The following is a 21,262-nucleotide window of genomic DNA, read 5'->3' on the forward strand; positions in this document are numbered from 1 at the left end:
GTAGAAGAAGACGTTCCATCCCGTAATTCTCCATGACCCCGCACACCAAACCAACCAAACCAACCCCAGCGCCGTTTCCACAAGCATTCATCTCTCATCTCCAACCCCATCCCAAGCAAAGCAAATCAAAAAAAAGAAAAGAAAAGAAAGGTGCCGATTCCCAATCCGCAGGCGGAAGAGCAGGCAGCATCAGAGGGATAGGTACGTACAGTTTGCGGAGCGCTGCTCCTCCACTTAGATTCAGCTGATCGAAAAGGTCTCAAAGACCCTCCATACTGCCCATGACCTCATCGTCGTCAACGTCGTCGACTTTGCCAACGTCCAGATCCACGTCCTCGTCTGCACGCGCGTTCCTTCCTTTGATCATCCTCTCCTTCTCCTGGCCTTGTAATCCCGCTTTCTCTGCCGCCGCCATGCGCACGCTGAGCGGTCGAGTCTGCATGTAGCTTTCTAGGTAGCTCGCGCCTAAGCTTGACGGATAGCCGAATGAGCCCGTCTGATCGACGTTGTCGACGCCGGAGCCGGAGAGCCCGCCCACGTACGTACTGAACTCCTCTTCAACGGTCTCGGCGAGCTCGGGTTCATCGGCGTAAATCGGAGCTGCGGACGCGTATTGAGGGATTTCCAGATCAGCGTTCGGCGGCGAAGGATCGAGAAACGTGCGCGTGGCGGTTTGTGGAAGCTCATACAATAGGGGCGAACGGGGTGAGCGGGGAGATACCGGTGAAGTAGGAGGTGAGTGTGAGACGGGGGATTCAGGGAGCGTGTGGCCCACATGCTTGGTAGGCGATGTGCTGGGTAGGTGCATCGGCAGCGGAAGGCTATGATGCACCGGGTCCCGATGCTCGTGAAAGGGGGTATCGTGGCGAGCTACAAGACGAGGATCCAGCATATCCTCCAGGGAGGTCGTCGAATTCGATGCGCTAGATACGGTGGTCTCGCTCGGCGACATGAGAGCTGCTTCCCTGACCTCCTCCGCTGGCAGGACGATCTGATCATCGATGACCAAGCTCACTCTCTTGCGTCTCCTCTTCTCGTCGCTTTTATGCCGCATGGAAGACTTTTTGACTGCGGGCCGTTTCGCCTTCTTTCCAGTCTCCTGTTTCTGATTGTCCTTCGGAGCGTCGCTGCTCATGACTTCCTCTACCCGCTCCATCCTTTCCTCACTGTTCTTACTCCGGGACGTGTGCGTCTCTTTTCCTTTCTCACCATCCCTTGACGACGGTGCCTGCTCTGAGTTCGGAGGCGAATTTCCGGGGCTGTCAATCTTGCCCTCCTTATGCCGCTTTTTCTTCTTCTCCTTCTCCTTTTTTGAGGGCGAGGTGTCGCCGGCGTCTAGAAGTGGCAGAAATATTGGTGTGACGAGTCCACACAGCTCCTTTTCCCGCTTGTGGACGCGTGTGTGCTTTGTGCGCTTCGCCTTGTCCTCCAGCTTCTTCGCCTCCGCTGAGGATTCAGCGGGTGAAGCTGCACGTGCGGTCGAATGTGGCGAGACAGCCGGGGTTTGTGACTGAGGCTCCGCACGCATCGAGATTTTGCCCGTGGCCTCTGGGGTCGAGGCGCGCTCCGTCCTGCGGTACTCTTCTAGGAGCTAGCCCAATTAGCTCAATCAATGGCGCGGGTGCTGACGGCGGCGGCGGTACCTCTTGCTCATACTGGCGCAGGTCGCGCTGCTTGCGCGCTATATACTCGGTAATGTCTGCCTCGAGCTTCAGTTTCTTGAGCTCGACGCTGCGGGTCAGGCTCTCCAATTGCTCGGTTGAGAAGCCTGGGACCTCGGCCAGACTCGGGTCGGCGTGCAGGAGCATCTACTGCGGATAGTTCCTGCTGCGCCGGCGAATGACGGAATCACGGGACGCGCGCGGCGAATGGCGGTCGCGGTATTGCAGTATGCGAGCTCGGTCTCGACGGGTGCAGCTATCGCGTGGGCGGCAGCAGACGTGGGCAGCTGGGCTGGTGTCAGTTGCCTTGGATATAAACAGGCACAGGCTGGCGCTGCAGCGCGGGCGGGGAGGTACCAGGAGCGCGAGGATGACGCATCCGGGACGGTATTGGTGAAGGTGCGAGGTCACCGGACTCGCCTTGCTGTGGCTGCGTACCTAGGTACTTGATATCGGCAGCTGAAAGGCGGGATCGGCACGTGGGCAGTCGGGGGCGGCGCGGGGCGGAGCAATTGCGAGGAGGAGGAGGAAGGGAGAGGAGAGAGGGGCGCGCAAAGGCCGCCGCGCACACAGGGAGCGGTCGGGAGGGGCGCTCATGCGGTCAGAATGGTGTTGTCTTTCTGGAAGCGCGTTAGACCGCATGCAGCTGCTCGGCCACAGACGGCACCAACGGCTACGCAAAGAACATGGCGGGCGGGCGCTGACTAACGGGCCGGGGCTGCTGGCGAAAACACCACCGCCGCCGTCTCACCTCTGCAATCCCATATGCCCGCCCGTCGACCACCGCCGGCCAGATGCATCTGCAGCTGCACACACGCGCGTGCGGACCCGTCGACTAGCCGTCCGCATGCGCTCACCGCAATTCCCTCCTGCCCATCTCGATCGGCTAAATCGACATGGTTCACATGCCACGGCGCGAAGCGCAACGGCCTGGGAAGCTCCCAAAAGGGCTATCCGGGCACGCGAGGATCCGCGCTCTGCAGCGATCGGCGCCCGTCGTCCGTCGACTACCAGCCCTTGGAGCGGGTGACATGTCCATCGAGTTCATTTGGCTTCATCTATCGATCCCACACGTTCCTGCCAAGTGATTCGCATGTGAGATTCTGATAATGCACCCGTCCTGCCGTGTAACACACGACCATACCTGAACCCTGCGTCCGACGCAGAGATATACTATGAGTCGCGGAGATGGGCACTTCTTAGAAACGTCCTCCGATAGTGCGCCCAACACCCACCAACTCCTTTCGACCAGCTATAGCATGGAACGCCGTATATAGCAGGCTCCCGGCCCTCCGTCCGGGGACGTCCATGCACCTCTCGACCATCACCTCATCCCCCTACTCCAACCACTTCTCATGCAGCCTCTCCAAGAACTGCACGTCAACATTGACAAAGCTCCGCCAAAAGTCCACCTCCAGCCGCCAAGGTTTCGTCTGAATCGCCCACGTCACACCTTCGCTCAGCCTTCTCACGTCCCTCTCGTCCTTGCCCATGACGAGAACCAAGTCTTTGGCAACCATGACCTGATCACCGAAAATATCCCTGTAAGGCTCGATGCGCAGCGACAGCTGCTGGTGGACTGACCACTCGCTGTACGGCATGTCCTTGGGGATGAATTTGAACTCCCAGGCGCGTCCGCGGTCGTCGAGGAACGAACACATCGGCCGTTTGTCGATTCCGAGCATCAGGGGGTAAAAGTGGGGCGCGCTCCACATGCGAAGAGCTGAGAAGCGTGCATTAGGCTGCTGATCGCGAAACCTACGAGCCTTGGTTAGAATGTAGGTGCGATCGAGCGGCGTAGGGTCCCTGAGGTGAGAGACTACTCTCGCCAAGGGGATGCTGATCCGGTAGTCGATATAGAGATCCATCGGACGATCAGGTTCGGCATTGGCCGTTGCTATGCCGGCAGCGGAGCCGCAATACGACTGAGCGATTACGCCAGCTTTGAACACTAGAGGACGCGTCAGAAGGTGGTAGGAGAGAGATCGGGCGTATAAAGTCAGCACTTACGGCGTACGATCACTGGACGGATTGCCTTGCGCCATTCCATTGGATAGATGTCATCCACCACGTCTCCACTCGCGCGCTTGTTGTCTTTGAGCAACCGATCCCAATCCGCCCAAAATTCCTTCGGCATGGTCTTGTTGCTCATGTGCGTTCGTCGATCAGGCACTTCCTTTGCTCGTTCGGCCTGGTCGAGGAGCTTTGAGTTCTTGAATAACTCTCCACGCTCTGTCCCTAGGAAAGCTTCCGTATCGAAGAACAGTGCGACGGCCGCGCATGCCTTGAAAGCATCATCCACAATACGACGTTCGTCGGTAAAGTGAGATGCCATGCGCATGAACTTGCATAGTTCGAAAGGACCCGTCTTGAGGCCCTCTTCCATGATGAAGTCGTCCATGAAGCCTACCATGACATACCATTCAATCTGTCTTTTGATAGCATTGGGTGACAGGTCCCCCATTCGCCAACAATTTTTGAAGACTGTACATGTTAGCGGCGAAGCTAGGAAAAGCAACCCTAAGTTTCGTACCCTTCGATTTCTCCCTGTCAATATGACGAAAGAAGTCCGCCTCGAGGGCGTCGTGGCTGTTGTTGTACACCTTTTGCCTCTTCATACTAAGCCGGAGCGCCGCCATCAAGTCTGCAGGATTGTCCCTGACGCTCTGGGGTATCATCTCAGCAGATGAGGGATCCCGCAGAATGGGTAGAAAGTAGTCAGGATCTCTAGTGTTAGCGATGGTCATCGTTTTGAAGCGCTTGTCAAGTGCCTCGAGAGCATCATCCATATCGGCTTCCTCCGCAGTGACGAACTCGTGGTCATCGTAAGAGGCAGAATCCATGTCTGACGAGTTTTCCGTATCCCACTCTGGGTCGCCATCATCGTAAGGAGCACCTTCGAGTGCTTGAGCGAGCGCATCATTGAGTGTCTCGTCGAGCGCCTCATCATGAGACTCTCCATCAGGCTCTTCATCTGAGAGCTCCTCGTCAGATGAAAGGTCTTCTGCGAATCGACGCATGTCCAAGGCCGGCCTCTTCTCGAACATTTCCATAATGCTTGGATTCGCCCTGAACAGATTGTCTTTCAATTCTCCACTTTCTTCCTCCGGGAAAAGTATAGCGTCTTCCAGCTCGTCCGCCTCGGTATACGCATATGACTCGTCGAAGCCTTCGTCCTGATCACCCGTATCAGGCGACCACTTCCACGCTCTTGCGGTACTGCTTAGAGTATCCCATATGCTCTCTTCTCCAGCCTTGACCGTGCGGACTCTTCCTGTCTCTTCATCTCTCGTGACTGTCTTGAGAACAGGAGCGCAGACACTAAACATATCTTTAAGCTCCTTGACACGCATCGCACGGGTAAGTGTCTGCTTGCGTTAGTCATTGGAAATTCCTCTCAGGCTAGCCTGCACCTACCTCCTCAATCTTTCGTTGTAGAATGTGGTAAGACCTGCCGGGATTTGAATCCCAGATGTACACGTCATAGTATTCTTCAAAGCTGAAGTGCCACTGTCGGATATCGTCCATCTTCTCAAAAAACTCCGGTCCCACTTCAGCAACGGTCTCGAAGTCATTCTTGAGGGCGCGTCCCCAGCCACTTTTCTCGCGCACCAACCAGAGTTCATCTTCGGGTGGCTGAATGAGCACTCGACCAGTTTTGCGATCCCGGATCAGAGCGCGGAGCTCCCAGGTTTCCATCGACAAGTACTGGATAAAGCGGCGACTTATTTCGTCGTCACGCTTGATGTGAGCACAGATGAAGTTCCTCATCTCGAAGACCTCGTGGGATCGGCGAGCCATGCCACGAGATCCTGTTTGGAAATAATGCGTAAACTTGTCTGCCTTGTCGCATGCGAAGTATGGAATGAAGCCAAGCTGCAACAATTGCTGTCGTAAGATGTCTCCAGTAAATAGCGTCCACTTCGGAGCTGGGAAGTAGTGGTAGAGACATAGGATGTTCAACTCGAAGAACTCGGTCCAGTTACGGCAGAGCTCTACCGCATCGAAGAGGCTAGAGTCTTTGGCGATAACGGAGAAATGGTACCAACCTACGAACGTGGTATTACAAATTAGCACCTGCCTTGAACTTAGAGAGAAGGGGTTAGGTCAACATCCTAAAATGTTTAGGTCTTTACCCATTGAAAGCGTCCAGGAGTGGCTTTCTCAAGTCCAACCTAAGACATGCTGGTGTGAGTCGCTACTACTTACCGGCGCGGCCCAGAGCCTTCTCGCTTGGGTAGTTATACATGTATCGCCCGCATATCTTGATCCGCATCTGTTTGCGCCTGTAGTCCTTCTCATCGGTGACTTCTCCGAAATCGACGACGCCATCGCGTTCGTCTTCTCCGAGGAGCTGTTGTGGAGTCGTGCGTTCCTTCTTCGCAGCCTTTTCGCGCTTTGTTTGATATTTCTCCGGGATGCTCTTACGACTTTTGAATTCAAGGGCGTACTTCTTGGGTATTAATTTTGTGCGCGGTTTCTCCCCTTCCTCTTCGCTGCGTTTGTCCAGCTCCTCCCCTTCTACATCCTCATTTTCTCCGCGTATGAAGTCAGCACAAGCATCCCGGACGTCTTGAAGCCTGGGCCGTTCGATCTTGAGACATAGGTCTCGAAGATGCTCCTGTGTGACGTTCTCATTGGCAAGGAAATCTTCAATGCTGTTTGCCTGGAGCGCAAAGGGAAGGAGTGATGCGTGAGAGAGCAACAATCGGCAGAATAGAAAATTCTTGACTTCGGCAACCTCCTGGAGCAACTGGTCGATCTCGTCGTCTGGGAGCGGATGCGTTTGCGACTGAACACCAATAGGCCCGTTTTCGGTATCGATGTACCAACCTTTCGGCCGCTCATACTTGACAGGTTTTTGCAGTCGTTCCCTCATTTGTGCGCGCGTCTCCATTTCGATGGTGTTAGGGCCTCTACCGTCAGCAGCTTGTTGAGAAGGGTCAGCTAGCTTCTTCATCGCCGAATTGGCCTTTTTCGCTCGCTTCTTCGCGCTCTTGGAAAGCGATTTCTCTTGGTGTTCCGTTTCGGTGGTGCCATTGCTGACAGGCAGACCGGAGTCACTGGCGTTTGCCTCTGATGTGTCTTGGTCTTTAAGCATAAGAAAGAACTTGATAAGATCAACGTAGTTGGCCCTCTCGCCGCCGAACAGATCTTGCACGGGGTCCCACTCATCCTGCTCATCCTCGGACATCTCGGAGAGTCGTTGTTCGTACACCTTTTGAAGGAATTCTCCCTCACGCAGTTGATTTTCCCTGGACTTTATCTCCCGCTGATGACGCTCGATCTCCTTCTGGTGTCGTTTGAAGAGCAGCGACTCGAGTTTGACCTTTTTGCTCTCATTCTCGCGCTGAGTCTCCTCCTCCTCCTGGCATTTCTTCACCCAATCGAGCCATTCTTTATTCTTGTACATGACTTCCGCGCCACGCTTTCCAAGCCGTTCCAGTGCTCTTGCCATGACATGCTTGTCATTTTGCAACTTCGTCAGATACTTTTCGTGGCCGTAATCGTGATCAATCGCAAAGAAATGGCTGTGATGAAGCTTTCGTGCCCTGATGACTCGTTCGAGCAGGATATACTTTCTGAAGAGATATTCATGCAGCTCTCGAAGCGTGGTTTCGTGTTCAACACCCCCGAAATCTTGCGTTACCAGCGACGTCCTGGAAGTTGCCAAAAAGGCTGGAGGCTTCTCGGATAGCTTGTCGAGCTCCGCGTTGCGTCTCTTGTATCCGCGGTATAGTCCCTGGCACTGGCGGCTGTGGAAAGCACAGAGTCGCCCATCAAGGGAAGTAGCTTCCTTGTCGCATGGCGTCTGGCCGGTCAAATCAGACAGCAGACGCGCCCGGCAAATAGCAGGCATGGCTTCGTATTCCTCTCCGGCTACAGAGAACCGAAGTACTCCGGTGTAGGTGTCTCGAGTCGAAATTTCAAGAAGAGCGGGAAAGGAAAAGCAGGCCGAAGCCCCTCAAATGTAGATTGAGACAACAGACCCCAACAAGCGTCAAAAGGACTGTCGTATACTTTGCCCCTATAATGGAAAAATGGCACAAGGGGCAATAACGTTCTCTGTGCGTTTATCAATGTCTTTCGAGGAGTATTGAGTTTGATCTTTTGCGACAGAATCCACACGGAGCGGGCAGGACCCCTCGACGACTCGCGAGCTTTGTGAGAGGATATGCAATAGAAGCAAAAGTGAGGATAACGCGAATAATAATCTCAAAAGAATCGACGCATGATGTTAGCCAAGGAAGGCGCGGTGGAACGGTGATGGAGAGATGCAGAAGTCGGAGGGGTGGGCGCCCGGCCCCTTGGTTTATGACTCGCGGATGTTAGCGCCTCATTTTCACCACGAAATCCCGTGATTGTGTAACCACCTGAGCACAGTCTATGGCCACTTAAAGTCTTATACTACTCCATGGCAGTCATGTCTCTACATAGGAGCAGAGAAGATACGACGTACTCAGCGCAGCGATTCACCTGCCAGCACTCATCTCGCGTCCACCTCCCATGCCACGTCACCGTGGTTCTGTTATACTATCTTTTCTCTCTTCTTAGTTTTGGCGTCCTCAAACCCTTTTTGCATGTAGGCATAAACTCCGCTTGCTGCCGGTTAGCATAACCTATACGAAATGGTGACTTCAAGTAAGAGAAAGTCAATATATCAATTAGTTTCCCCTCTCTCCTGAGGACCTTCCCTACAACTCTACAACCACCTTCGCTAAACTAACCCCTTTCTTCTGCATATCCAACGCGTCTTGAATACCATCTAACCCCTTACCGCCCACAACCGGATCCGGCTTCGCGTTGAGCGCTCCACTCTCCAAAGCACCTGGCACCCACTTCCCCCACGCCGCCTCGCCGACATTCCTACCTTTACTCGCGATCACGCTCGCAAAAACATGCATCCCCTCAACCCCCTCCGGCAGGCCCCGTGGTGAAAGAACGGTGGCGTAGCGCCTGCCGAGTGCCGTACCGGTCTCTTGTATCTTCCCTAGACAGTATCAGCTTTTAATTCTTAGTGAAATGAGGAGGCACATTACAGTCAATCGGATTGATAGCAATGGCGTGGTTCTTAATGATGACTTCGCTCGGTCCTGCCTTTGGCATAGGCGCCTCGTTGACCACAAGGGGCTTCGCCTTCGCTTCCATGATCCATGCTGCTTTATTCGATATGACTCCTTCCTTTTCTACCTCCAGAACTTCAGACTCGAAATGTAATCCAAAGACAATTATCCTCGAAAGAAAATGAGCTATCCTACGCTTAGAAAGTAGTTAGCTTTTAAAAAAGGGTATTTCCAAGACCTTATATTTATCATAAGCTCCAGCCCGGGGTCCCGCAAAAACAGCAAGCTAGGCATGGGGAGCAGGCCTTTCCTCGCATCTCTCGTCCGGTCCATTGACTATGTCTGGAGTAGTAACACACCGACATGTAAACGCTCGATGACATATTGGATGGAGATATCGGAGCTTAGCCATGCAGGGGACCTAAATTCACTCGGGCTCGTGTAGTGTACCAATGAAAACAGTGTGAACTCTGAACGGGCTGTGTGACCGTTAGTATGCTCGCGAGCAACCCCCCACCCAACAAATGGGGAATACTGCGCGATGGCGGGACCTGGACGTGGTACAAACGCCCCGGACCCGAGCAGCCCTGTCTGGAAGAGGAGTGTTACGCGTCGCGAGAACAAGAGCAGTTGCGCAAGGTGAGTAAATCCGAACAATTGGCGCATAGGGAGCGCGAGGTCCGACACCTGTAGAGGCGCAGACGTTCGTCGAATAAAGTCAGGGATAGAAGCCTAGATGGTGTAATGTCGAGCACTGCGAATAGAAAGCATACTGTACAATGATTCTACAAGACCCGTACCTATTCTACAAACTGCCTAAAGCTTTCGCATATTTACCGCTCGGCGAGCATATTCTTAATCGATTGCCAGTATTTCCGGTCGACCTCCTTCTGGATCTCGTCTTTCGCTAGCCATTTAAAGTCCGTGAGACCAAGCTTGTTGTCCTTCAAGTTGGCTTGGCCGGCCATGATGCGCGCTTTCATAAAGAAGGTCTTCAGGCCAAATTCATTGAGACCTGAAGCGGTCTTCGTAGGCTCGAGGTAGTCTTGCTGGTGGTGGCCAATGGGCACATTGCCGACGACCCAGGTATTCATGTTCACACCGCCGGCTAGACCGAGGATGCGGTGTGCTGCCTGTGAGATATTAGCCTCGCTGCCACTTTCAGCATATGTGGAGGATGTGAACATACGGCGTGCAGAGTCTCATTGGCCAATTTGTCCTGCGGAAACATCCAATGACCCTCCTTGTTCTTGACGAGCAGATATAGTGTTCTCTGCAGCGCCCGGTTCAAGCTCTTGACGTCGTTCTTTAAATCAGCTTCCGTGACTCTTGGCATGGGTCTCTCCACCGGCTCATGTTCGACTTTTTTGCCAGCATTTGGGGTGCTGGACCCCTCACCGCCCTCCTCGACTTGTCCTTCTATTCCGCTCTGCTCGGAATCTTTCAACAGTCGCTCGACCTGCCATTGGAGGTCGCTCTCCTTTGCGCCAACAAGGATCTCGTCATTCCACGCTTCTTCCCCGTACCCTTTATATCGTCCGATATCCCGCGCTGGTGTCAATCGCTGCCTCATCTTCCTTTTCCATTCTAGATCCGCTGGTGTCCTCTTTTTAAAGTAGAAGTATCGCGTGAATGGGAGGGCTAGTCGCTCATTAAGACGCCGCTGGTACAGGAAGAAGGCGGATTCGAAGGGGTGTAGATCGCGTGTTATTTGCGGAGGTCGAGAGAGGACGACGCCTGCGTTTACAGCATAGGAGGTTGAGGGGGATATTTGGGCAACGGGGGGCACATGCTGCGCAATCTGATCTTCGGTCTGCACGGCTGCTGCCGCTGCTGAGGCATAGTTGCGGGCGCGGGTGTCTTTACATGAGCGGCATATTGATTGACCTGTTTCTCATTAGTCAAATGCTTCAAGAAGTGCAATTGATCTACCTACCTGCTCTCGAGGCCAGCCGCCTCGTCGTCTGCTGCCCTGCGTTCATCGCTTCATCAGCGTGTCGCGTCGTTAACTGCTCGCTCCATCTCGAAAAGTTTCGGGGAGCGGAGGTGCATTCGGCTTAGCGCTGCACGTGCGCTGTCTTACTAATCATCATCAAACCTTTTCTTCAGTTCGGATTCGGGGTCTGTTCTTTCTTCCTACGGCACCATTCCTTATCCCCAGTATACTCGTATTTCCATGAGATGTTGGTCATTTACAGGTGCCTAGAGGAAATCGGACAGTCTTTTTCGCTAGCAGTGCCTTCGTATATTTACTCCAAGGTGCACGGCTAGATAGATCCTGCTCACATCTATTTAACAGCTTCAGGCCTCTTCAGGTTCTGGGATGCGTGCATACGGCAATAGAACTTCAGAGGAACAGAAGACGCTAGTTGCCAGCTTCGTATAATGCAAATGCGTAGTAAGGATGAGGAGTTTCGTGGCATGGTTTAGCAGGGGCAGGCTCAGGAGCATTGAATCAGGCAGACGGAGTCCATCACCGGCCTCAATGTGGACAAGTAATTCAAAATATCATAAGCGATTTCCATTGTCGAGAAACCGTACGCTGCATACGCAAAAAGCATAACGCGGGTGTCGGTGAAACTTAACGCCGACCAGATTTTAAGAAACGCGTCTGCGCGAAGCAGCTCCAAGGCACCACACCACACCACCTCAAGATACCCCTACTACATATCCGAAATGTCGCTCTCAATACCCAGCGCCCCGAACGCTGGGCTTTTCAAGCAAGGCTATCAGAAGTAAGGCCCCCTCACCGTTTTGCCCCGCCCGAATACCTCCGGCGTCGTATACAAAGCTAACCACCCCACAACAGCTACGACGCCGAAGATGGAGCAGTCCTCCGCAATATCGACGCATGCCGTACGATTGCACAGACCGTACAGACCTCGCTGGGCCCCTACGGCCGCAACAAAATCATCGTAAACCACCTCCAGAAAATGATACTGACGTCGGACGCTGCCACTATACTGCGTGAGCTAGAGGTGGTCCATCCCGCCGCGAAACTGGTCGTTATGGCAAGTCAGCAGCAAGAGGCGGAAATGGGCGACGCGACAAATATGGTTATTGTCCTGGCGGGCGAGCTGCTGAAAAAGGCGGAGGAGCTGCTAAGGATGGGGTTGAAGACTAGTGATATTGTTCTGGGGTACGAGAAGGCGCAGAATGCGGCGCTGGAGATTCTGGAAGGTATAACCTACTGAAGCACTTGTGCCTATGAAACGAAGCTAATAGCGAGGTTAGAGCTGGTGTGCGACAGAGTCGAGGACATCCGGTCGCAAGACGAACTTAGCAAGGCGATTCGCACCGTCGTAGCAGCCAAGCAATCCGGCAGCGAAGACTTCCTTGCCGACCTCGTCGCCGAAGCTGTTCTGGCAGTCCTCCCCAAGAACCCAGTCAACTTCAATGTGGACAACGTCCGGGTAGTCAAAATCATGGGCGGCGCCCTAGAGCAGAGCAAGGTCGTCAAGGGTATGGTGTTCGCACGTGAACCAGAAGGCATCATCAAGAAGTCAAAAAAGGCCAAGGTTGGCGTCTACTCATGCCCGATCGACATTTCCCAGACCGAGACGAAAGGAACGGTGCTACTACACAACGCAAAAGAGATGCTGGACTTCACGAAAGGAGAGGAACACCAGATTGAGGCTATCATCAAGGAGCTACACGATTCTGGTCTCCGCGTCGTCGTCGCTGGCTCAACAGTTGGAGAACTTGCCGCCCACTATCTCAACCGCTACAACATCCTCGTCATCAAGGTCCTCTCGAAATTCGAACTCCGACGTCTATGCCGCGTCGTCGGCGCAACACCACTCGCCCGTCTCGGAGCTCCTATGCCCGACGAAATGGGCAGCATCGACGTCGTTGAGACCCTCGAGATTGGCGGCGACCGGGTAACTGTCTTCAGGCAAGAAAACGAGCAGACGCGGACAGCGACCATCGTTCTACGGGGAGCTACGCAAAACCACCTCGACGATGTAGAGCGTGCGATCGATGATGGCGTGAATGTGGTTAAGGCTATAACCCGCGACCCGCGCCTCGTCCCCGGTGCCGGCGCCACGGAAATGCAACTCATCGAGCGCATCAAGTCTCTCGCGGACCGCACGCCGGGGCTATCCCAATACAGCATCCGCAAATACGGTGAAGCCTTCGAGGTAATCCCACGCACACTCGCCGAATCCGCCGGTCTGGACGCCACCGAAGTGCTTGCCCGCCTCTACGTCGCACACGCCGCCCAAAAAGGCCGCAAAGACGACGAGTGGACCACCGGCGTGGACATCGAGAATGAGGACAAGACTGGTACGCTGGATGCGAAGGAGGAGGGCATTCTGGATCTGTGGGTGAGCAAGAGCTGGGCGATTAGGCTGGCGACAGAGGCGGCGAGGACGGTGTTGAGCGTCGATCAAATTATTGTGGCAAGGCAGGCCGGAGGACCCAAGATGCCTGGGAAGGCGCAGCAGGGAAATTGGGATGCTGACGATTAGGTGTAGGCGGTACGGAGAGGGAATGTTTATAATGATATGGACCGAATACCATAGCTGGACTAGGCTTTCTAATGATAACGACTCTGGTCGAAAAGCCTGCACACGCTCGAACCACTCAAACTGAGATTTTGGAGGTCAACAATCAGTACGATCCTGAAGTCCTTGAGGCAGATACATCCCGAATCGCTCATCCCGAAACGTAGATGCCCACCCCGCAAGACATGAACTATCTTCATTATCCATACACGGTAATGCTCATTGGAGAAAGTTCCTGTGCTTGATTCACGTTGTGTTGCATTTCTTGCTATGATCTTACAGACCCGAAAGGAATATCGTCTCAGTCAGTCTGCTATGATTCCAGCGCGCCGCAATCCGTGCGCCGCTGGGTATGATATACTGCAGTGTACAAAAGAGCCCCATCGGTCTCAATTCCGTTCTGGTCCACGGAGGGTATCAATCAATCTGTCCAAACTTTTAGTCCCCCGAAAAGAAATGCAAAACGAAAGTAAAGCTGGTCCGCCGTTGAACTGCAAGCCCGGTGTCCACGTAGAAGCTGTTCTTCGCATCGCGGACCGTCGTCGATGATGAGAACGTATTCAGCCCAGCTTCTCGAGCAACTTCCTCCTCCTTCGCTCCACCAGCTCATCGTTGACCTCTTCAAGCGTCGGCACCCTCCACTTCACCCCATCCCCTGCATCCCCTGGCAACTCCACCCACTCCTTCTGCGTCTTGCCTGGTTTCTCGTCAAGATTATCCGGCAGCTCGATGAAATTATCCCACGCCTCTTTCTCCTTCGCCCTCTCATACGCCAACAAGGTCCCATCCTCTTCATCAAGATTGTATCCATAATACCCTGCGTCGACTCTCTGCCGCAGCTCACTCCGCTTCTCGCGCCCCTTCACGATCCCCTCATCGTCTTCAGGCCGCTGCTGCCGCTCGAAGAGTTCCTTGACACCGGGCAGTTCGCGTGCGCGCCCGAAGTATCTATACCCCTTCCCTCCGCCAGGAACCTCCCTCCCCTCCTCATCCACCACCCTACCTCCCCTCATATAATTCGGTCCACCCAGATTCCTAATCTGCGCCTCCCACATGTGCTTCTCCCGCATCAGCTTGTTGATCTCATCGTTCAAGTCCCTGATCTGGTAGTCGCTCAGCGCGAGATCCTGGATCTTCGTCACTTTCCGGCTGATCTCTTTGAGGACCTGGCCGCGCCACTTCTCGCACACGGGGATCGAGGAGACGGAGGTTATTAGTTTGGGGCGGCGGGTGCGCGAGATGTCGATTATGCCTGCTTCGGCGGCTTGCGCAGCGCGGAAGCGGAAGAGCATCGAGTGCGCCTTTTCGCTGTTGCGAGCCATGATTGCGGTGCTTCAGGAAGCCTCGGAATGTGTCTGGGTAGGTTGTCGATGCGCTTCGAGAGGGTAGTGGTGGATCGTGTGCGTCGTTGGCCGCGCTCGGTCGGGGATGTAGAGTTGTATAGGAAAGCCCTTGTCACACCCCAGTCCTTGGACTCCCTTCCCAACACCAAATGTCGTAAATAAACAAAGAATCGCTGCCCGCAGTCGCAGAATCGAAAGCAAGGAAACGGCTCTGAGTCGAAGGAGTGAAGCACGGAGTGCGGCGGGGGCGTTCGAGATTGATGGAGACAGTGCAGACGCGTTGGGCGACAGCGAAAGTTTGGTGTTTTGGACAAAGCTTGGAAGCTTTCCGAAGACGGCAGGCGGTGGCGGGGCAGAATCACAATTGCCAAGGCCGTGTTTTGTTTCACCCCGGCTTTTCCTCTTCGGCAGTAGCTAGCTATTCCCGATTCAGGCAGCATGTTCATGCGTTTAGGTCCATGTCATTTCAGTTCTATAACTCTGCGACTCGTGGAGTAGCGGGGCGTCACAGCGACATTAGGACGAGATTCGCAATTTATATCTTTCTTTCCATTCATGCTACCGCCAATTTGACCAACGTCCATCGGAACGGGCCCACCGTTCGTCCACACACCACCAAAAAGACATTAAGAGAATAGCTCCCCTTCTCCAAACGATACCAATGACAAGCCAAGGAGTGACAAAAAAAAGGATAGCACGCTAATCAGCTAGATGATTATGAAGGTGGTACAACGGAGGAAGGAGAAGAGAGGTAGAAAAGTCGTCATGTACGCTTCTTAGGAGAAGCAGTTGTCGTCTCAGTGTTCCAGGCCCAGCCCCATTCAATCTTGCTCACAAGATCGCCGACCCAATTCTTCACCGCGGAACGCCGGGCCCAGACCCAAAGGCTTTCGAGGCTCCAATCCAACGGTGGCCGCTTCAACCGAACCCAGGCCGAGAGACAATGCCCAAATACCGAGAGCTTTATGGAAACAGACAGAGGAGAGAAGGAATGCTTCGGGTGCATTTGCGGTTTTAAGACTAAAGAGATAGAGGGAGTGTCAGTCAGATCGGTGACTATGTGAGGTATGGCGCTGCCAAAACAAACATGAAAGTAGTGATGCTTTTAGGAGAGGTAGGTAGTAGGAGGAGGCTTAACAGGCACTCGCGTTCGCCGCTTCCAGCTCAGTCTGGTGACGGATTTGCTCGTTCCGTGACTCTGCGCGGGAATGTGATCGAGAGCTCATGGAGCCGATGAGAGAGGGCCGGGAGTTGGCGTTGAAGCTGTTATGGCGACCTTTGGCGGTATGGTGGAGATGACCGACGTCATGTTTACCTGAGATAATATTAGCATAAACGTTCCGCACCATTAAAACAATAAACATACCATCGCAACATGCCCTCACATTCACCATCTCCATTCGATCCGAGTCCCGTGCATTTGCTTCCACCATTTCCCTGCTAAGATCTGCCGCAGAGTTGCTCGGTTCCTCGTACGAAGTAATATCACTAGCCTTGCTCTTCCTGGAGGAAAAGGACCCTCGCATTGCGGACGTCGGACGGAACATGCTGCTGAAACGCGAGGCTACAGAATTTTGTCCCGGATCAGTCGAAGACGCTCGTTGTTGTGTCACTGTCGATTGCCTGAGCGTGGGGATCTGGGCGTGATGAGGAGAAGAGGCGCGGCGGCTGGCATAGGATGAGAGCGAGGCTCTTGAACGGCCCGTCTGTCGGGAGGTGCTCCTACTGTAGCCGGCGTTGAACTCGTTCTGAATTTCATCCGCAGCCTCAGACTTCTGTTCCTCTTCGCCCTCGCCTGCCCGTTTAAGCAGGTAGAGGAGTGCGTTGAACCAGGTTTCATGACGCTGGCTAGTCGTTGCTGTGAACTTGATCGTGCGACCAGGAGTTATAACAACCAGGCTCTTTCGGTGAAGCCCTGGAGGATATGGATTATCATCCGAGATCTCATGAACAGCCTCAATAGCAACGCTCTTTGCTTTCAACTGCGCTCTCCCGGCACTCGCAGGGTCCTGCTCACTCCAGTACAACGTCCGGGTGTACGGATGGACCCAGAAGAAGCGACGATGGCGGTTCTCGGACATGCCTTCACGCCCAGCCTTCCGAGTGTATTTCCAAAGAAACTCGCCAATCATTGTCTGGGTGATGGCTTGGATCATCCGCGGGTCTGTGGCGTCGGCATCCAATCCACTTTGGCTGAAAGTAGGCGCGCCTGGGATATTGAATCGATGGTCAATCTCTGAACTGAACGATGACACCGACGATCGACGAGTGATCGGAGACGTAGCACCACTTCGAGTCTGCGAGTGATATCGTGGCCGAGGTGTCGTGCCGCCAGTCTTCGGGCTCTGAGGAACATTGGCTGTCTTGGTGGTCGGCGTCTGCGGTCGCTTCTTATAAGCAGATGCTGGAATGGCTGGCGGACCCATCACGGCAGGGCCAGAGGTAGTCGGGCTCGGCAATGGGGCCGGCGATTTGAGCGAAGCTGCAGCAATGACTTCCTTATGGTCTGGAGGCAGGGGTGGTTGAGACGCTGTACGAGAGCGCATGCTTGAGGAGCTGCCGGGGCGCCGAGGTGTGCGACCAGGTTCGCCGGAAAGCCGTCTGCTAGGGGAGGCAGGCGGTGACATGCGCTTGTCTACGCCCGCTGTTGCGATAGTACCAGAGTGTCGTTGGTTTCTCGCCAAAAGTAGCCGGTCGATTTGCTCTGCGGATACCATGGTTTGAGTGCCTTCGTCTGTGGTTGGTATTCCAGGCTTTGAGGGTGATGATCGACCATCACTGAGGCCACGTTCATTCTGTACCACATTGGAAGCAATCAGTGCCAGTGGCATGCGACCTTCTCGGCTGGCAGGAGGGACTTCGTCCGCTGGGATGTCCTTCTCGGACGTAGTCTTGCTCCAGGGGAGCACAGAGCTAAAAAACCCGCGTTTTGTGGCATCAGATTGCTCGGTTTGAGTTCCGCCTATAGACAGGGCGAACGGAGCAGGGCCGACACGGTGTGCGGTCGATGGCCTTGAAGGCACTGATGGCTCTGTCTCTTGTGATGCGATAGTCGACAACGACAACGGCGGAGGCGCAACGCGGTGAGCTGTGGGCGGTCTGCTCGGACTTGGCAGGAACGAAGGGAGCGTGGGTGACTCTGGTTGCGTGTCCTGAAGGATTGTGACATCCGAGAACCTATGTTGGGGTCGAATTGCCGCAGGAGCCTCATACGGCTCGGTGTGCTGGGTAGTGATTGCTGAGACTTCCGACGGCATTTGCCTTGACGGCTCCACGGGTGAAGTGGTCTGATAGGAGAGAACAGAGAGCTGTGGTGGAAGGGGCCTTGGCAGCTGCAGCGGTTCCGTGGCCTGAGATGTGAGGGCCGAGAACTGCGAGCGCGGTGGTCTTGATGTGATGGGCTCCGTAGCTTGAGACCACACCGAAGAGTAATGTGGAACAGCCGGCTTGGGCATCTCGACTGGCTCTGTGGCCTGAGACCAAAGTGAAGAGAGCTGCGGAGCAGCCGGTCGAGGCACATCCACAGGCTCCGCGGACTGGGAGAACAGCCGTGATATGCTGAGCGGAGGAAGCTGAGGTGGCTCAGTCGGCGCCGTCGTCTGGCTATAAAGAGACGACAAAGTCAATGGAATCGCCTTTGATTCCTGCGTGGGGTGCAGGGTCTTCGACTCCGCTATAGGCTTAGCTGCTTGTGTAGACAGAGTCCGATCAAGCAAGAGCGCTGCTTCCGCTACATGGGGCTCTGTGGGCTCAGTTGTCTGGTGTGATATGGATGAGACCGCAAGTGACGGGGGTGCAACCCTCTCGATGACAGGAGACGTAGGTTCAGTAGCCTGTGTAGCGAATGAGGACATTCCTAGAGCCATAGGAGGAGAATGAGGAGTAGTCCCTTGCGCGGAAACCGCAGACATGTGCAGTGCAGGAGGGGGTGCAGATTGAGGAGCAGTGTGCTGAGCGGAGACTGCCGACATATGGAAGGCGGGGACAGGTTGCGATTGAGGTACCGTACCCTGTGCTGACAAGTTTGACATCTGAAGCGAAGGCAGGGGCAGGGACTGCGGTACGGTATCTTGCGATGAGAGCGAAGAAATATGAAGAGCTGGTGGAGGGGGTGATTGAGGTGCCGTGCCCTGCGTGGCGAGTGTAGACAGTTGCAGAGACGGCAACGGTGCCTTCTCAATGACGGGGGATATTGGTTGACTGTCTTGAGCCGAGATCGAAGACATCACCATCGGCGGAATCTCAACAACAACTGGAGCTGGCTCCCAAGGCTCTGTCATCATACTTGAATCCACCATCGCTGGTCTAGGGAGTACCACCGACTGAAGGGGTGATCTTCCGAGAGCAGGCTTCCTAAGAGCTTCGGGAGAGGACTCCGGCGACAGTATAGTAGACCGGCTCGGTGTCCCATCTGCAACACTTCCATCTTCGCTCTCCCCTGCACTCAAAGCGCCCAACTCCGCAAACAAGCTCTTGCCTTGAGCTGGAGTACTGTTATTGCTGTTGCTAACGAAGCTGGCAGGAGAGTCGTTCGCAACTGGAGGAGTATCTGCATAGGCCTCCTGGCTGGCTCGCGGAGTGGACCTCCGGTAGGCGCCTGATCGGACCTTGAGTCTGTAGCGAGGGTGTTGAGTTTGCACAGGTGTCTTGATGTCCATATTGTCGTCCCATTCATCCCCGGATGTAGATGCAGTACTCTCATATGAGTCACGGTGGCTGGTCGCTAGGGAGGACGGCCTTTGACGAACTGTTCCGGTGGATGGTCCGGCTTCAGTTTCGGTAAGTTCATCACTGCTGTCGCCATCCAGCGTCTCGGCTCCAGTCTGGAAAGCGTCGGTCTCCGTCGTAGTCCCGTCGCGCTCATTAGCGGTTTCGAAAGCAGCATCGGAGGTTTCGTTGGCGGTCTCGAAACCCTCATTGGCACTCGTTTCTGCGGCCGAGCTAAATCCGCTGGGGAACGCTCCAGGAACTACGTCTACTTGTCGAGGTCGCCGGCTCGGCGTGTTAGGGGCTCCTTCCTGCTCCTCCCACTCCTCATCGTCCACGATGACCTCTTGAGTTCCGGCTCTCAGAGCACCAAGTCGATCTGGACGCGCAGGTTTCTTGAATACGTCTTTGTCATTCTTTCTCCGCTTGCCGGCACTTCCAGGACCATTAAGGGCGCTGCGGTTCGATTCCAGCTCGTCACGGGCATCTTGCAGCATTCGCTTCAGCTCAATCTTCTCCGTCTTTTCACGGTGGATGTTGTTCTTGAGCTGCTGAATCATGCGGTGGGCATGATGAAGCGAATGCTTGAGCGTCTCAGACTCCAGCTGGCCGTGTCGCGGAGTAGCTTTGCTAGGAGACGGCGGCGGTGAATGCTCAGGTGTGATGGTGTCGTCCTGATCGGCGCCTTCATCTGGCGAAGTATCCTCGGCAGACGCGTGGTCTTCGCCCCGCATGCGATACGCAACAGCTCGTGCAAGCTCTTGGTTTTGCGTAGCTAACTCGTCCACCTTTCGCTGCAGAGCACCCCTCTCGGACTCTCCCATGCTGACATTGCGCCGCAGGCCGGACAGTTCTGTCTCGTGCTGTTTTGTGTGGGTGACGTGGTCCTCGCTGAGCTTGGAGTACAACTGCTTCAGCTCTTCAAATTCCCGTTCCAGTGCGGCCTTTTCGGATTTGACGAGATTGAGATTGTTGTTCATGCGATGCTCCTTGTCCGCGGCTGCCCTGGACTGTGCTTCGAAATCGCGCACCTGGGTTTCTAGGTTCCAGTTGACATCCTTGAGCCTGGATTCGCTCTCATCTATAGTCCGCAAGCGCTGAGAGAGACCCTCCACCTCAATTTCGAGTTGTGACCTGTCCAGGTTCGCGGCTTTGAGTGCTTCATCCTTCTCCGAAAGGACAGCCTGCAGGTCCTTCAGCTGTGCAAGCAGAGAGGTGGATATCTCGGTGGCAAGAGCAATGTCGTTTATCCGGCTGGGCTGCTGGTTTCGCTGTTTCCGGGACGGAACGCTGACTTTGGAGGGGGAGTGATGGGCTTCGCTGGAATACACTGAAGCACCAGCTGTTGAATCGGCCGCCTCACCGCTTGGCACCCTGGACTTTGGGAGAAATGCGCGAGCCGTCTCCCTTCCGACCTCGTTGAATTCCTTCTCGAGCTCAGCCAGCCTCTGGCGCAGCTCCGGTCCGATGTCGGTATCCTCCTCTTGTTTCTCGACCTCCTTCAGCTTCTCCTCCAGTTCCTTGCGCTGCTGGACAAGTGAATTGCCCAGGTGTGACGTCTCTTGCAGCCTGCGTGTTGTCTCGGCGAGATGGGCCTGGAGCGCCCGCTTTGCTTGCGCCGGAGATCCATTTAGGTACAGAGAGAACTGCGACTTGTCGAAGGCGGAGTATCGCTGCCGCTGTGGGTCGTGCGAGCTCGTCACGAAGGGATCCGAGCCATTGTGGTCCTCCACGGCAAAAGCGCCGGGTGGCGGGTTCGCTGTTGTTGCCATTAGTGCTCCCGACGGTTGAGCGCTTATCCTCCCATCGCCCGGTGGTTTGTTGACGGCTCGGTGCGAATATTGCAGCTCGTATGTGGCGTCCGAGGTAGAAGCGCGATCGCGTGAGACGCGGGAAAACTGCTATCAGAAGGCGATTACCGTAGGAACCGTTGGAACGAAAGGAAGGGCAGGCGAAGGTCGGGCACCGGCGGATATTAG

General features: G+C 54.7%; 7 protein-coding genes across 7 annotated transcripts; 1 reads left to right on the top strand and 6 right to left on the bottom strand.

The window, feature by feature from the left end:
- Positions 1-173: 173 nt before the first annotated feature.
- On the bottom strand, positions 174-2,032 carry BU26DRAFT_329736 (uncharacterized protein). Its single transcript, XM_033822168.1, has 2 exons — positions 1,644-2,032; positions 174-1,591 (listed from the first exon to the last, which is right to left on the bottom strand). The coding sequence occupies exons 1-2, from the start codon at positions 1,806-1,808 to the stop codon at positions 260-262; spliced, it is 1,497 nt and encodes a 498-aa protein (XP_033683234.1). The 5' UTR covers positions 1,809-2,032; the 3' UTR covers positions 174-259.
- An 812-nt stretch (positions 2,033-2,844) lies between these two features.
- BU26DRAFT_329770 (uncharacterized protein) lies at positions 2,845-7,629 on the bottom strand. The gene is made up of 5 exons (XM_033822169.1): positions 5,871-7,629; positions 5,079-5,710; positions 4,195-5,029; positions 3,672-4,145; positions 2,845-3,612 (listed from the first exon to the last, which is right to left on the bottom strand). The coding sequence occupies exons 1-5, from the start codon at positions 7,519-7,521 to the stop codon at positions 2,999-3,001; spliced, it is 4,206 nt and encodes a 1,401-aa protein (XP_033683235.1). The 5' UTR covers positions 7,522-7,629; the 3' UTR covers positions 2,845-2,998.
- Positions 7,630-8,356: 727 nt separating this feature from the next.
- On the bottom strand, positions 8,357-8,810 carry BU26DRAFT_605734 (uncharacterized protein; the record flags this gene model as incomplete). The annotated part of the gene is made up of 2 exons (XM_033835613.1): positions 8,357-8,652; positions 8,702-8,810. 2 exons carry the CDS (start codon positions 8,808-8,810, stop codon positions 8,357-8,359), a joined length of 405 nt encoding a protein of 134 aa, XP_033683236.1.
- A 682-nt stretch (positions 8,811-9,492) lies between these two features.
- BU26DRAFT_519961 (uncharacterized protein) lies at positions 9,493-10,738 on the bottom strand. Its single transcript, XM_033829190.1, has 3 exons — positions 10,662-10,738; positions 9,915-10,612; positions 9,493-9,858 (listed from the first exon to the last, which is right to left on the bottom strand). Exons 1-3 carry the CDS (start codon positions 10,705-10,707, stop codon positions 9,559-9,561), a joined length of 1,044 nt encoding a protein of 347 aa, XP_033683237.1. The 5' UTR covers positions 10,708-10,738; the 3' UTR covers positions 9,493-9,558.
- A 624-nt stretch (positions 10,739-11,362) lies between these two features.
- On the top strand, positions 11,363-13,310 carry BU26DRAFT_458417 (t-complex protein-like protein 1). Its single transcript, XM_033824979.1, has 3 exons — positions 11,363-11,460; positions 11,535-11,905; positions 11,960-13,310. The coding sequence occupies exons 1-3, from the start codon at positions 11,402-11,404 to the stop codon at positions 13,195-13,197; spliced, it is 1,668 nt and encodes a 555-aa protein (XP_033683238.1). The 5' UTR covers positions 11,363-11,401; the 3' UTR covers positions 13,198-13,310.
- Positions 13,311-13,593: 283 nt separating this feature from the next.
- On the bottom strand, positions 13,594-14,880 carry BU26DRAFT_519963 (pre-mRNA-splicing factor ISY1). Its single transcript, XM_033829191.1, has one exon. It carries the CDS (start codon positions 14,553-14,555, stop codon positions 13,794-13,796), a length of 762 nt encoding a protein of 253 aa, XP_033683239.1. The 5' UTR covers positions 14,556-14,880; the 3' UTR covers positions 13,594-13,793.
- An 829-nt stretch (positions 14,881-15,709) lies between these two features.
- On the bottom strand, positions 15,710-21,055 carry BU26DRAFT_531612 (uncharacterized protein; the record flags this gene model as incomplete). Its single annotated transcript, XM_033831040.1, has 14 exons — positions 15,710-15,891; positions 15,943-16,069; positions 16,190-17,845; positions 17,879-18,148; positions 18,311-18,526; positions 18,563-18,706; positions 18,761-18,929; positions 18,960-19,183; positions 19,217-19,571; positions 19,608-19,689; positions 19,720-19,770; positions 19,813-20,058; positions 20,089-20,537; positions 20,568-21,055. 14 exons carry the CDS (start codon positions 21,053-21,055, stop codon positions 15,710-15,712), a joined length of 4,659 nt encoding a protein of 1,552 aa, XP_033683240.1.
- Between the last annotated feature and the right edge of the window lie 207 nt (positions 21,056-21,262).

The sequence above is a fragment of the Trematosphaeria pertusa genome, assembly GCF_010094035.1.
Source record: "Trematosphaeria pertusa strain CBS 122368 unplaced genomic scaffold BU26scaffold_8, whole genome shotgun sequence".
NCBI classification, from domain to species: domain Eukaryota; kingdom Fungi; phylum Ascomycota; class Dothideomycetes; order Pleosporales; family Trematosphaeriaceae; genus Trematosphaeria; species Trematosphaeria pertusa.

Bases quoted from the DNA above. Each gene is read 5' to 3' on its own strand.
- BU26DRAFT_329736 (XM_033822168.1), bottom strand. From the start codon at position 1,808: ATGCTCCTGCACGCCGACCCGAGTCTGGCCGAGGTCCCAGGCTTCTCA. The intron at 1,592-1,643 runs GTACCGCCGCCG...TAATTGGGCTAG, and splicing joins TGCGCCAGTATGAGCAAGAG to CTCCTAGAAGAGTACCGCAG.
- BU26DRAFT_329770 (XM_033822169.1), bottom strand. From the start codon at position 7,521: ATGCCTGCTATTTGCCGGGCGCGTCTGCTGTCTGATTTGACCGGCCAG. The intron at 5,711-5,870 runs GTAAGTAGTAGC...CCACGTTCGTAG, and splicing joins GAAGGCTCTGGGCCGCGCCG to GTTGGTACCATTTCTCCGTT. The intron at 4,146-4,194 runs GTACGAAACTTA...TAACATGTACAG, and splicing joins TGACAGGGAGAAATCGAAGG to TCTTCAAAAATTGTTGGCGA.
- BU26DRAFT_519961 (XM_033829190.1), bottom strand. From the start codon at position 10,707: ATGAACGCAGGGCAGCAGACGACGAGGCGGCTGGCCTCGAGAGCAG. The intron at 10,613-10,661 runs GTAGGTAGATCA...AATGAGAAACAG, and splicing joins GCGGCTGGCCTCGAGAGCAG to GTCAATCAATATGCCGCTCA. The intron at 9,859-9,914 runs GTATGTTCACAT...AATATCTCACAG, and splicing joins CCAATGAGACTCTGCACGCC to GCAGCACACCGCATCCTCGG.
- BU26DRAFT_458417 (XM_033824979.1), top strand. From the start codon at position 11,402: ATGTCGCTCTCAATACCCAGCGCCCCGAACGCTGGGCTTTTCAAGCAA. The intron at 11,461-11,534 runs GTAAGGCCCCCT...ACCCCACAACAG, and splicing joins TTCAAGCAAGGCTATCAGAA to CTACGACGCCGAAGATGGAG. The intron at 11,906-11,959 runs GTATAACCTACT...TAGCGAGGTTAG, and splicing joins GGCGCTGGAGATTCTGGAAG to AGCTGGTGTGCGACAGAGTC.
- BU26DRAFT_519963 (XM_033829191.1), bottom strand. From the start codon at position 14,555: ATGGCTCGCAACAGCGAAAAGGCGCACTCGATGCTCTTCCGCTTCCGC.